Source organism: Pan paniscus, chromosome 16 (assembly GCF_029289425.2).
Source record: "Pan paniscus chromosome 16, NHGRI_mPanPan1-v2.0_pri, whole genome shotgun sequence".
Taxonomy (NCBI): Eukaryota; Metazoa; Chordata; class Mammalia; order Primates; family Hominidae; genus Pan; species Pan paniscus.
The window spans coordinates 67,736,175-67,751,349 of record NC_073265.2 but is presented as its reverse complement, the minus strand read 5'-3'; the positions used below and the strand labels follow the sequence as shown (position 1 = coordinate 67,751,349).

The window sequence follows — 15,175 nt, the reverse complement described above, 5'->3', positions numbered from 1 at the left end:
AATTCAGTGAACAGTCACTTTTAAGTGAGAGGTAGAATTTCTCAGGTCAAAAGAGGGATTAGTTGAGAAAAAGGGCAAGAGAAGAATGAGTCTGACAAGTGTGGGTGACTGAGTAGTTCGGTCTGATCTGAATGGAGGAGATAATACAGGAAGTAAGGAAAGGCATTTGAGGCCAAAGTGTAGAGTGCCTTTAATGCCAGAATTTGTTTTGGTCAGTAATGGGAAGACAGGATTAAAGTGATGTTTTAGGATGACGAACCCTCAACATCTCTCATCCCGCATGTTCCTCTTACAATGTGCCACAGATGGTTCCCACTGAGAGGTTCTGTGTCCCCTTATTCTGAATCTGGGTGAGCCTGTGACTACAATGGAAGTGATAGCATGTGACTTCCAAGAGCAAATCACAAATGGTGATATGGTTCTGTCTTGTCCTCTTGGGATGGTCGTTCTTGGGACCCAGGCACTATGCTGTGAGGAAGCAAAGGCCACATGGAGAGGTGTTTGGCCAACAGCCTAGATGAAGTCCCAGTGTCACCTGCCAGACAGCTGAGTGAAGATTCCTCCAGATGATCCTAGTACCCAGTTGTAACCAGGCAGCTTAGCTTCAAACTGCATTAAAAATTTTTTTCCCCTTTTCCTTAGGTTTAAAGATATAACCTTGAAGCAAACTGCAGAAACCTTTTCTAGAGTCCACATCCCTCCCTTTCTCATTGTATATACTCCCTTCACATTTATCTAACTGTCTACTAGTATCTAATTATGTGTCTTCTTAGAAGTTCCAGGGGTCAATCCTGAGACACACAGACCAAGTCTGGAGACCCAGCTGCAAAGTTCCAGAGATTACTTCAAGGCAGCTAGTTAACAACCTGGCTGTTGTTGAAATGCCATCAGCCCAGGGTCCAGGTGGACCAGGACCCAGGATAGCCACCAGAATAAGACACACAGACACTGTACTCAGCCCAGTTCTTGCCTGCCTTCCTTATCAAGTTTTCCCTTTTTAAACCCCTGCCTTCTTCCTAAAAATAGAAGCCGTTAATTTGGATAGGAATCCGATTGCTTTCCCTTTACTATTTTTGGTTAATAAATTCTGTCTTTCTATTATACCTCACCCTTGTCAATTGGACTCTGTAAGAAGCGAGTGTTCGGTTACACAGTGATTGAGTCTCTCCCAGGCATCAAATCTCTCCCAGCCTTGAAGTCTTCCTAGCTGAGGCCCCAACACTGGGGGGAGCAGAGACAAACTGTCCCAGGGCCTGCCTGAATTCATGACTGCCAGAAACCATGAGCTAATAAAATGATTAAAGTTTTAAGCCACAATTTTTTTGGTCATCACACAGCACTATATGTAACCAGAGTTTTTATCTGCCTACATAATATGAAGTGCAAGAGGTTAGGGAGACTAAGAACACCAGAAAGTGAAGTTCTGTTGTAGTCCAGGGGCGCTAAAAGCCTGGACAGAAGAAGGCACTTGCAAGAGCAAAGAGTCTTTGCCAGACATATGGTATTGATTCCTAAATCTGGAACTGGGTTTTCTCCACGTTGTTTGAAAGGACCAGGACCTGGCACTTGTAGTGGTGTGTTCATTCTTACAGTTTATTCAACAGATCTTTACTGGGTCTTCTAGGGGCCTGGCATGGTGCTAGGTCCTGAAAGTAAAGGAAAATAAATATTTAATTTATGTATTATATTAGGGTCTTCCAGAGAAACCGATCAATGGGATGGAAGGATGGATAGGTAGACAAACAGGAGAGGATTTATTATGGAAATAAATTATGGAGGCTAGGAAGTCCCACAAGTGCTGTCTGTAAGCTGAAGAACCAGTGAAGCCAATTGTGTGTTTCAGTTTGAGTCTAAAGGCTTGAGAACCAGAGGAGATGATGGTGTAACTCTCAGTCTGAGGCTGAGGACCTAAGAACCTGAGGGGCCGCTGGTTAAGTCTTGGAGTTTGAAGGCCAAGAACCTGGAGTTTTGCTATCTGAGGGCAAGAGAACATGGCTGTCCCAGGAGAGAGACTGAATCCATCTTTCCTTTGTCTTTTTGTTCTATCCAGGCCCTCAACAGATTGGACGGTGCCCACCCATATTGGTGAGGGGGATCTTCCTTACTCAGCTACTGATTCAAATGCCAGTCTCTTCTGGAAACTTCCGCACAGACATGCTTAGGAATAATGCTTTACTACCTATCTCTGTATCCCTTAATCCAGGCAAGTTGGCACCTAAAACTAACCATCACAGCCACCAAAGAGTTTATATAAACCACATGAAATTGATTGATTGGAGACAAGTTAGAACAAACACCAAATAGTAAAATATCAATGTAATGCAGCATGTAAACATCTAAACAGTGGTCAGCAATATTTGCATTAGGAATTGAGTGAAAGGAAATCCATGTTAGCAGGGGCAATCAAGAGGGAAATCTATACAGTTTCATCAATTCAGAGGATCAACACTGGTCTGGAAGTGAAACCCAAGTTTCAGTCCTTTATTCTGGTTCCCAGTTTTTAGCTTGAGTGGTCAACCTAGATAAAAACCACAGTCCCTTAAATTTCAGAAACATAAGTGCTTTCATGTGAATGATCTCATTTGTTCCTCCTAGTGTGTGTGAGTGAGTGTGCCTGTGTGTGTGTGTGTGTAGCAGGGACAGGAGAGGAGGGAGAGGGAGAGAAAGTAGCATGGAACTCTGTGGTAGTGAAGAGCATGGTCTACATCAGAAAGGCCTGATTTAAGCCCTGGCTGTCTTTGAGGAAATTATTTTTACTTTTTCAGCTGCTATTTTCTTATCTGAAAATGACGATTAATTATAACAGTACTTGCACATGGGTTTGTTGTAAAAATTAAGTGAGTTAATGTGTATAAAATACTTTAGTGCTGAATAAATGCTGGCTTTTATTATATATTGTTAAAAAACAACACAGGCTGGGTACGATAGCTCACACCTATAATCCTAGCATTTAGGGAGGCCAAGGCAGGAGGATTGCTTGAGTCCAGGGGTTTGAGACCAGCCTGGGCAACATAGTGAGACCCTATCTCTACAAAATAAAATAAATTAGTTGGACATGGTGGCACATGCCTGTAGTCCCAGCTACTCAGGAGGCTGAGGTGGGAGGATTGCTTAAGCCCAGGAGGTAGAGGTTGCAGTGAGCTGTGATCACACCACTGCACTCCAGCGTGGGTGACGGAGTGAGACCCAATCTCAAACAAACAAACAAAAAAAACCCAAAACAAACAAAAAATCCAGTAAAGACAGAGATTCCTAAAATTCTACGATTCTAAAAACCAGTAGGGCTACTGAATATAAGAGAGGCAAGCAAAAAATTACTCCAATATTTTGAGTTTGGGTAACCTGGATTATGGTTCATTTATTGAGTAAATAGTTACTGAGTCCTAACTATGTGCCACACACTGTGTTAAGCACTTGGCACTGTTCTCTTATGAAATCTTCACAATGAACTCTATTAACTCTATGAGATAGGTATTACCCCAATCTCTACAAAAAATTTAAAGAATTAGCCAGGCATGGTGGCACATGCCTGAAGTCCCAGCTACTAGGGAGGCTGAGGTGGGAGGATCACCTGAGCCTAGGAGGTTGAGGCTGCAGTGAAACCCTGTCCCTGCCGCCCCACCACCAAAAAAAAAAAAAAAAAAAAAAAAAAAGAAAAGAAAAAGAAATGAAATGAAATGAAATTGAGAGACAAAGAAGTGAAAAATGAACCATAGAAGACAATTTAGAGAAATATCTAGTTTGGGAAGACTAGGTAGGTAGACAGAAAGATGGAGATAGGATCAATGCCTGTTCATATATATAGAAAGATAACTATTGAGTATTTGAATGGCCAGGGTTCTAGACTCGAGTCATCTGTAGACAATGAATAGTTGAAATCATAAGAATAGCAAACAGCCATTTACTAAATCATACTAAAGGAGACATGAAGAGAAACCAGTGAAGGAAACACAGTGGGATACCTTCAGCCAAGTATACAGTGAGCTTCAGTCTACCCAATCTACTTCATAGTCATCCAAAAAGAAACAAATTATAGAGAATTAAAAAATATATGCTTAAGGAGGTTCCTGGTATCAGTCTGAAAGGAACCATTATATTTAAGTAGCTCAGGGGTTAGTGGCCTTGCCTGGATGTCATTATTTGCTTCCTTGCAGTTCCCAGGGTCTTCCAGCATCTATCTCTGGAGTTCCAGTTTCAACCACCCTCTCAGACAAGTTAAAATTTTTTCTCCAAGAATGCTGTCTATGCTTTCTGCTAAAGCATCTTAGTGTGTGCCTTCTCCATCCCTTCTTCTAGCACCCATTTATTTTCAAATATTTTTAAAGACCTCTGTAGGAAAGGCACTATAATAGCAGGTGTGATAAGAAGGGATGAGGATGCCGGGCACGGTGACTCATGCCTGTAATCCCAGCACTTTGGGAGGTCGAGGCGGGTGGATCACAAGGTCAGGAGATCGAGACCATTCTGGCTAACACGGTGAAACCCTGTCTCTACTAAAAATACAAAAAAATTAGCCAGGCGTGGTGGTGGGCACCTGTAGTCCCAGCTACTCAGGAGGCTGAGGCAGGAGAATGGCGTGAACTCGAGAAGCGGAGCTTGCAATGAGCCGAGATCGTGCCACTGCACTCCAGCCTGGGCGACAGAGCGAGACTCTGTCGCAAAAAAAAAAAAAAAAAAAAAAAAAGAAGGGCTGAGGAGACAAAAATAAGTTTTACATGGTCTCCGCCCTCAGTAGCTCTCAGGCAAGATGACTGCACAACCACGATCCATTATACAAAGTGATGGGCCATGAAAAAGACACAATGCACTGGGATTCTAGGGAAAGGAGAGATCAGAGGAGGTTTCATAGAACTGGTAGTATGTTATCTAGGTCAGTATGTTATGTCCAGATATTTAAAATATGTCAATATATCGATATGTATATATTATTTTTAAAATTAAAAAAGTCATTAATCTCAGGGCTGGAATAGATCTTGTGAGATTATCTGATTCAAAATGGTATCCTTATATGTGTTTTATAGACATGGCAAGTGAGACTCACAGAAAAATATGCTTGCTTGTGGTACTTTTGTGAATTTTTAAAAATTGTCATGAGATTGCTTGAAGACCTTAGGGATTTCATGTGCTCTGTCATATTCAGAATTGATCCATTCCATCAGTTGATTTTTAACTATGCAGGAAAATCCTTCCTAAAATTTGATTGGGTTCCATTTTAATTACCCAAGTTAAAGTGAACTTTGAGTCACATGGAGATCTCAGTCACATGGAGATCCCAGATTCATAGGATTTGGCAGTTTCAAACCAGATTTCTTCTACAGCTTTCTGACCCATGTCAAACATTTGCTGTAAGTGTTTCCACCCGGTTTTTGCAGTAAGCATGAGATAGTCTTTGTTCTCTGGGTATAGCTGGCAAGAGTATGCAGCCATGACAAGTGACTGACAAAAACGACTGCATACAAGTAAAAACAAAGCACCCTTCTCTACAGCTGTCAGTGGGGTGATGCTTTCAAACCCTGCAAGGACATGGCCTCCTACTTGTATAGGACTCTTGCTTTCAATCATCATGTACATGATGGTAATTGCCACTTCAAACACATAGTAGCCATAGCTCATGTCACCAAAGTCTAAAATCCCAGACACTTGATATTCAGCATTTCCAGAGGCTGACTTGCTGGACTCTATTAAAATATTATGGTCATTAAGATCTCCATGATTGATACCTGAAAGTAGAAAAATCATGTAAAAACAGTTATTGAATATCCCAATTCATTCCCCTTCCATTTCTCTTTCATAGGCAAAGCCATAATTTGATGAGCAGTCAGAGATAAAGGGCCAGGCCCTATTTTTCTTGAAATAAAATAATTTCCTCTGAAAAGAATAAAAGCAGTTAATTTGGGGTGATGGTTTTGCTTTTGCTTCTCATCAGTACAAGGCCAGAAGTTGGAGACTGCAGTTACTACAAATACCTGATTTTGGCCATTAGAAGAGTAAAGTGAAAAGAACTGCTTAAACCCAGAAATGTTTAAAAGAATAGAAACACATTCATATTGTTAGAAGAAACAAAGAGTCCTAGAATGGACCAGATTTACCTTTATTTTCATCTAGGATTTTATTTTATTTTTTAATTTTTATTCTTTGAGATGAGTCTCACTCTGTTGCCCAGCTGGAGTACCGTGGCACAGTCTTGGCTCACTGCAACCTGTCTCCTGGGTTCAAGCAATTCTCCTGCCTCAGCCTCCTGAGTAGCTGGATTACAGGGGTGCGCCACCACGCCCAGCTAATTTTTGTATTTTTAGTAGAGACGGAGTTTCACCATGTTGGCCAGGCTGCTCTCGAACTCCTGACCTCAAATGATCTCCCTGCCTCAGCCTCCCAAAGTGCTGGGATTACAGGCCTGAGCCACTGTGACTGGCCTCAGCTAGGATTTTAAACAAAATTTTCTGATAACATGGTAATTCTAAATTTCCCTTTTTTTGATTACTAAAATAGGTGGTGATATTTTAAGTCAGTACTATTCAAAGTGGGGTCCATGGCCAGTGCTGGTCTACAAAATGTTACTAGTCTCCATGAGATAAGAACAGAGTTGAGAGTGTTTAGAAAATTTTACAGGGATATGACATCCAAGAGTGTGATCAGTGGCCTTGTCTCATTGAACGGAGCGTACACGAGTTCAAGTTTTGTCAAACTCCCATGGTTAGTTGCATGTGGCATGAACTGTACGTGAATCATGCACAGTAGGACCATATGCCAGACTGTAATGGGTTGGGGGAAAAAAACCCACACTTGTCTTTTACCATAGATAGTCTAAGAAGCACGGATTTAAGCCACCAACTAAAGATTAGTAAGAGATGTAAGTGTCCATGAGCAATGAAGCCCTGAGTCATATACATGATATAAAGTATATAATTTTAACTTTTAAATATAATGCTGACTTTTTCTATATGATTTAGGATTGTGTAAATCATGCTTAAGCAATGTAACATAGTGAGTGGGCACATAGAAACAATATTACTGTAAATCATAGATTTTAAACTACGTATTTCTGAAATTGGGATATATTATATAATTGACTCAAAAATATATAAGGTAAAATTTGACCGGGCCCAGTGGCTCATGCCTGTAATCCCTTTGGCCACTTTGGGAGGCCAAGGCAGGTGGATTGCTTGAGTCTAGGAGTTCGAGACCAGCCTATCCAATGTAGTGAAACCCTGTTTCTATTAAAAATACAAAATTTAGCCAGCGTGGTGGTGGGCACCTGTAGTCCCAGCTATTCGGGAGGCTGAGGCAGGAGAATCACTTGAACCTGGGATGCAGAGATTGCAGTGAGCTGAGATTACATCACTGCACTCTAGCCTGGGCAACAGAGCGAGACTCTATCTCAAAAAAATTTTATATACATATATATGGCAAAATTTGACAGAAATACAAGCAAAAATAGGCAATCTGTAATCATAGTAGGATTAAAATATACTTTAACATGTGCTTTACTCAATAATTGTTAGAAAAAGCAGACAAAAATGTAAGTGAAAGTTACAGAAAATTTAAAAATGATTAACAAACTTGACCTAATGGGCATATAACTTTATGCCCAACACTGCAGAATATACTTTCTTTTAAAGCACACATGAACCATTCATAAAAATTTACCAAATACCACATGATAAAGTACATTTGAATTGACTGAAATCATATAGAGCTTGATTTGTCTAATATGGTAGCCACTAGACATATGTGGCTATTTAAATTCATTAAGATTCAAACTGAAGGGCTGGATATGGTGATTCACGCCTGTAATCCCAGCAGTTTGGGAGGCTTAGGTGGGCGGATCACTTGAGGCCAGGAGTTCAAGACCAACCTGACCAACATGGCAAAACTCCATCTCTACTAAAAATACAAAAATTACATGGTGTGGTGGTGCATAATTTCAGCTACTAGGGAGGCTGAGGCATGAGAATCACTTGAACCCAGGAGGCAGAGGTTGCAGTGAGCCGAGATCACACCACTGAACTCCAGCCTGGGCAACAGAGTGAGACTCTGTCTTAAAAAAAAAAAAAAAAAAAACCAAAACAGGATTTAAGTTGAGTGCATTGGCTTATGCCTGTAATCCCAGCACTTTCAGAGGCTGATGTGGGAGGATCGCTTGCAGCCAGTAGTTCAAGACCAGCCTGGGCAACATAGTGAGACTCCATTTCTATAAAAAAAAAAATCTGCTGGGCATGGTAATGCATGCCTGTAGCCCCAGCTATAAAAAATTTTTTTTTAGCTCAATAAGGTTAAATAAAATTGAAAGTCCTAAGGAATATCCTTAGTAGCACTAGCCACATTTCAAATGCCCATAGCCACATAGGAGCTATTGTATTGAACAACACAGATATAGAACATTTCCTTCATCGAAGAAAATCCTACTGGACAGCACTAATATAAAGTATGTTCTCTGATCACAATGTAATTACAGTAGAAATGAACAATAAGATATAACCAAAAAAGTTCATCATATTTTGGGGAACAGGATTTATACTTCTAAATACCCATGAATAATAATACAAAAAAAGTAGCCAGGTATGGTGGCACACGCCTGTGGCCACAGCTACCTGGATGGCTGCAGCAGGAGAATCTCTTAAACCCAGGAGGTGGACGTTGCAGTGAGCTGAGATTGCACCACTGCACTCCAGCCTGGGTGACAGAACAAGACTCCAGCTCAAAATAAATAAATAAATAAATAATGGTTGAATTTCCTGGTTTGTGAATTATATCTCAGTAAAGCTGTAAAAAAATAACAGGGGCCTGGTGCGGTTGCTCATGTAATCTTAGTGCTTTGGGAAGCTAAGGTGGAGGATCGCTTGAGCCCAGGAGTTTGAGGCCAGTCTGAACAACATAGAGAGACCCTATCTCTACAAAAATAAAAATATTCACCAGGCATGATGGTGGATAGCTTAGTCCCAGCTACTTGGGAGTCTGAGGTGGGAGGATCGCTTGGGCCCAGGAGGTCGAAGCTGCAGTGAGCTGTGATCGTACCACTGCACTCCAGCCTGGGTGACAGAGCAAGACTGCCTCAAAAAAAAAATTTAGAATTATGCATCCAAACATACTGTACCATGAAAAGACAAGCCACAGAATGGGACAAAATATTTGTAACACATGTAACTAGTAAAGGACTCATATCCAGAATATATTTAGCATTTCTACAAATCAATGAGAAAAAAAAATTTCAATAGAAAAAAGGCCAAAGACTTGATTTGGCACTTCTCAAGAATATATTTCAAATGGCCAATAAATAGAGAGATGGATTTTAAAACCATGATGTGATGATCAACTATTATGTACAAATCAGATTGAGAAAAATTTTAAAAGTCTGACCACACCAAGGGTGTAGAACAATGAAAACGTTTACACTCTGCTAGCTGTAGTATAAATTCATAGAACCACTTTTGAAAACATTGTTATTATCCAGTGAAGCTGAATATAGACATGTCCTATGACCTAGCAATCCTATCCCAAGGTATACACTCAAAGACTAATGAACATGTATACTGAGACTCAAGCATGTTCACGGCACCACTGCTCTTAATAGCCCCAAATAAGAAACAACCCAAATACCTTTTAAGAGTAGAATAATGTGTGGTATATTAGTGAATACAATATTCTAAAGTTATAAAAGTTAACCAACTCTAGCATATGCAATGACACGAAGAATCTTACAAAAGTAGTATTGAGAAAAAAAAGGGAAGACAAGTGAATATATATGGTAGAGAGGCAGAGTAGGAGCAGGGAGACCAGTTATAAGGCTACTGCAATCATCCAGATCATAGGCTCTCCTTTGAAGAAAGAATGGATAGAATTTGACTGGATTTGTGACATGAGAGAAAGCACAAAGTGAAGCCTATGACTGCTAACTTTTTGTCCAGATTAACTAGGTGAATGGTGGATACAACTTTAATGAGATGAAGAAGACTGGGGGAAAAACAGGTTTGAAGGGAAAAAATCAACTCTGTTTTTACGCTACACCTTACACTGTGTTTACACGGAGTAAGGAAACACTGAGAAACATATACTGCCTATCTTAGGCCTTGATAGAAATGCCCTTCAGTTCCTTGCCTTTTTTTTTTTTTGGAGACGGATTTCGCTCTGTTGCCCAGGCTGGAGTGCGGTGGCACGACCTAGGCCCACTGCAACCTCCACCTCTAGGGTTCAAGCAATTCTTCTGCCTCAGCCTCTGAGTAGCTGAGATTACAGGCACGCGTCACCATGCCCAGCTAGTTTTTGCATTTTTATTAGAAATGGGGTTTCACCACATTGGCCAGGCTAGTCTCAAACTCCTGACCTCAAGTGATCCTCCCACCTCGGCCTCCCAAAGTGCTGGGATTACAGGCGGGAGCCACCACACCCAGCCAGTTCCTTGCCTTTGACCAGTACTTAATGCTGGATGAAAAGGCTGGTTATATCTAGATATATAGCCTAGAGAAACACTTGTCTGTGTACACAGGGAGATAGATATATACTAGAGCAGTAGTTCCCAACCTTTTTGGCATCAGGGACTGGTTTCATGGAAGACAATTTTTCCATGGACAGGAGACAGGGTAAGGATGGTTTTGGGATAAAACTGTTTCATCTCAGATCATCAGGCATTAGATTCTCACTTAGATCCCTTGCATGCGCAGTTCACAGTAGGGTTTGTGCTTCTATGAGAATCGAATGCTGCTGCTGATTTGACAGGAGGCAGAGCTCAGGCAGTAATGCTTGCTTTCCCTCTGCTCACCTCCTGCTGTGTGACCCAGTTCCTGGGGTTTGGGGACTCCTGTACTAGAGGGTTCATTGCAGCACAATTTATGTAGCAAAGAAATGGGAAGCAACCTAAAATTCCATTAACAAGAGAATGGACCAAAAATTATAGTACATGCAAATAAATTATGGTATATTCATACTATGGAATACTATTTAGCAGTTAAAACTAATAAACTAAATTAAAACTACAAATATTCATATGGATCAATCTGCAAAACATGTTGAATAGAAAAGGCAGGTTGCAGAATAATAATACACAGTGTGATACCATTGATATAAAGTTTGAAAAACACAAACCCTACTATAAATAATTTATAAATCATACATATGTAATGTGCAGATTTAATGGGAAGAAGAGAGGTAGACTCATGTAAAGTTTAGAGGAGGCTTCAAATGTAGCAATTTTGAGGAAAGTAAAAATATTATTATTTAAAAAGCAATAGGAGCAAATACAGCAAAATTTTAAGATTTGATAAAGCTAAATTGTACCTCCATACTTTTCTGATGATATGAAATTTGACAGTTTAAATATCAAGAAAAATACTTAATTGGGAGAATACTCACATTCTCGAAAATGACTTAATTTGGTCATTACTTCCTCCTTGAACAGATGAATGACATGCTCAACAATCTCTCGGTTTCGATTCTGGCCCAGGGCATACAGGTATTTCTCCAGAAGAGGAACATTTTTCAGATTCCAGATGAAGTTCTCCCGATGAAGACTACTTAACTTTGGGTGATGGAATCTCTAAATCAAAAGCGAGATATTCTTAGTCTCTTGACAGAGCAACCACTGCTGAGAGAGGTGGGAAGTGCTGCACATTTTTTTTTTTTTTTTTTTTTTTGAGACAGAGTCTTACTCTGCCGCCCAGGCTGGAGTGCAGTGGCACGATCTCGACTCACTGCAACCTCCACCTCCTGGGTTCAAGCGATTCTTCTGCCTCAGCCTCCCGAGTAGCTGGGATCACAGGCATATGTCACCATGCCTGGTTAATTTTTTTTTTTTTTGTATTATTAGTAGAGACAGGGTTTCACCATGTTGGCCAGGCTGGTCTCAAACTCCTGACCTCAGGTGATCCACCCACCTGGGCCTCCCAAAGTGCTGGGATTACAGGTGTGAGCCACCTCGCCCGGCCGGTGCTACACATTTTTAATCAACCAGGTCTTGTGAGAACTCACTCACTATCACAAGAGATCTGCTGCTTCAGAAGACTACCTGCTCTAGACTGGCCAGGGAGTCTGTGAGGGAGAGAGCTGGCATTCTCTCATGGTCATTGACTTGCCCCATTTACTTTAACTCACAAAACAGTAAGCCTTCATATCTGTGCAGGATCTCTCAGTTTGGGGAGCACATTCCCAGCTCACTTGGTCCTCATAATTATGTAAAGATAGGCATTATTGCCCACAGCTTACAAAAGAAATTGGAGGCAGCTCTAAAGAACTCTGTTCTCACCCATGCCCCTTGTAACCTCTCTGACTTCATCTTCTACTGCCTTTGCTCACCTACTCCAACCACCCTGGCCTCCCTGTTGTTCAAGGAACATGCTAGGCACGTTCCCACCTCACAGCCTTTTGCTTTTGCTGTTTCCCTTTTTGGGGATGCCCTTCACCAGATATCCACATGGTTAGTGCCGTCATTTCTACCAGGTCTTTACTCAAAAAACGCCTTCTCTGTGAGAATGTCCTGACCACTCCATCTAGAATTTCAACCCTCTCTCTGATATTTTGTACCTGTCGTCTCTGCTTACTTTTTCTTCTTACCACTTATTGCTAACATTTGTCATAGTTCACTTACTTATTTTACTGTCTACTCTCACTAGAATATAAGCTCCATGAGGGATAGGGCTGTTATTTGTCTGTTTTGTTCACTCCCGTATCCCCACACCTAGAACAGTGCCTGGCACATTGAAGGCACTGCTTGAGCAATATTTGCTGAATTAAAGGATGTTCTTAAATTAAAAAATTCTGGAATTGGAAGGGCCTTTAGACTTTGACCACTCTATCTAAAGTTGTAAATAATTTTCACTATCATTGCACAAATGGGGAAACAGGTTCATAGAGGGATAACGACTTGTTATTATAAGGCTGAGGGAGGACCTGGATCTTGTGACCCACAGTTGAGACCTCTTTCACAGAGTGAGCGCTGGAAGATGCTTTGATGGTCATCCAGTGGAATTGATTTCAAACTTTTTTGCATGACTTGCAGTAAGAAATATATTTTACATCATAACCCCAGTATACAGGCACACACATATAAAGAAAAAGTCTCAGTAAACAACACTTAGACCATTACATGTGACATATTCTGGTGTTTTTAAAAATTATATTCTGGCTGGGCGTGGTGGCTCATGCCTGTAATCCCAGCACTTTGGGAGGCCAAGGTGGGTGGATCATTTGAGGTCAGGAGTTCGAGACCAGCCTGGCCAACATGGTGAAACCCCGTCTCTACTAAAAATACACAAAATTAGCCAGGCATGGTGGTGGGTGCCTGTAGTCCCAACTACTTGGGAGGCTGAGGCAGGAGAATCACTTGAACCTGGAAGGCGGAGGTTGCAGTGAGCCGAGATCGCGCCACTGCACTTCAGCCTGGGCGACAGAGTGAGACTCTGTCTCAAAAAATATATATATAAAAAATAAAATTTAAAAATTAGATTTCTTTTAAAAGTTCCTCTAGGCTGGGCATGGTGGCTCATGCCTGTAATCCCAACACTTTGGGAGGCCAAGGCGGGCAGATCACGAGGTCAGGAGATCGAGACCATCCTGGCTAACATGGTGAAACCACATCTCTACTAAAAAATACAAAAAATCAGCTGGGTGTGGTGGCGGGCGCCTGTAGTCCCAGCTACTTGGGAGGCTGAGGCAGGAGAATGGCATGAATCTGGGAGGCAGAGCTTGCAGTGAGCTGAGATCGCACCACTGCACTCCAGCCTGGGCGACAGAGCGAGACTCCATCTCAAAAATAAATAAATAAATAAAAATTTAAAAAAAAAGTTCCTCTAAATGGATTTCAGTACTCACTATTATGACCGGGAGTTTGAGAACCTTCCCCTGATAATTCTCTTATCAGTAGCATTTTCTTGCTAAATAGTCATGTAGCCTGTTTGAATACTTCTTGATATGTTTTGGATCTGTGTCCCCACCAAATCTCATGCAGAACTGTAATCCCCAATATCGGAGGTGGGGCCTAGTGGGAGGTGATTGGATCATAGGGGTGGTTTCTTATGAATGGTTTAGCACTATCCTTTGGTGCTGTTCTTGTGATAGTGAGTGAGTTCTCATGAGACCTGTTTTTTGTTGTTGTTGTTTGTTTGTTTGTTTTTGAGGCAGAGTCTCTCTCTGTTGCCCAGGCTGGAGTGCAGTGGCGCGATCCTGGCTCACTGCAATCTCTGCCTCCCGGGTTCAAGCGATACTCCTGCCTCAGCCTCCTCAGTAGCTGGGATTACAGGCACCCACCACCAGGCCCAGCTAATTTTTGTGTTTTTAATAGAGACGGGGTTTTACCATGTTGGCCAGGCTGATCTCGAACTCCTGACCTCAAGAAGGCTGCAGAAATTTGCATAAGTAAAAAGGAGCCAAGCGCTAATAGCCAAGACAATGGGGAAAAGTTCTTGAAGTCATTTCAGAGACTTGTGGCAGCCCCTACCATCACAGGCCTGGAGGGTTAGGAGGACAAGATGGTTTTGTGGGCCAGGCCCAGGGCCCTGCTGCCCTACACAGCCTTGGGATATTGCTCCCCACGTCCCAGTTGTGCCAGCTCAAGCCATGGATCAAAGGGGTATGGTACAGGTATAGCTTGGACCACTGCTTCAGAAAGCGCAAGCTAGAAGCCTTGGTGGCTTCCAAGTGGTGTTAAGCATGTGGGTGCACAGAGTGTAAAAGTTGAGGCTTGGGAACCTCTGCCTGGATTTCAGAGGATATATGGAAAAGCCTGGATGTTCAGGCAGAAACCTGCTGCAGGGGTGGAGCCTTCATGGAGACACTCTACTAGGGCAGTGTGGAGGAGAAATGTGGGCTTGGAGCCCCCACACAGAGTCCCCACTGGGGTACTAGTGAAGCTGTGAGAAGAGGGCCACCATCCTCTAGACCCCAGAATGGTAGATCCACTAGCAGTTTGCACCCTGCCCCTGGAAAAGCCACAGGCACTCAACACCAGCCCTTGAGAGCAGCCACAGGGGCTGAACCTTGCAAAGCAACAGGGGTGGGGCTACCCCAGGCTTGGGAGCCCACCCCTTGCATCAGTCTGCCTTGGATGTGGGACATGGAGTCAAAGGAGATTATTTTGGAGCTTTAAGATTTAATGACTGCCCTGCTGGGTTTTGGACTTGCATGAGGCCTGTAGTCCCTTCTTTTGGCTGATTTCTCCCTTTTGGAATAGGAGTGTTTACCCAATGTC

At 42.0% G+C, this 15,175-nt stretch overlaps 1 protein-coding gene across 2 annotated transcripts in view; it reads right to left on the bottom strand.

Annotated features, from left to right (window-relative positions):
• Positions 1-1,572: 1,572 nt before the first annotated feature.
• Positions 1,573-15,175, bottom strand: part of HYKK (hydroxylysine kinase) — a 30,024-nt gene continuing 16,421 nt past the window's right edge. Inside the window, exons 4-5 of one of the 2 annotated variants that reach the window (XM_055098866.2) lie at positions 11,347-11,530; positions 1,573-5,720 (exon numbers count right to left, since the gene is read on the bottom strand). In XM_055098866.2, coding sequence (XP_054954841.1) covers positions 5,260-5,720; positions 11,347-11,530 — 645 coding nt within the window. In that variant the 3' untranslated portion in view covers positions 1,573-5,259. The remainder of the gene's footprint in view (positions 5,721-11,346; positions 11,531-15,175) is intronic. The other variant, XM_034939240.3, reaches the window with a different exon arrangement.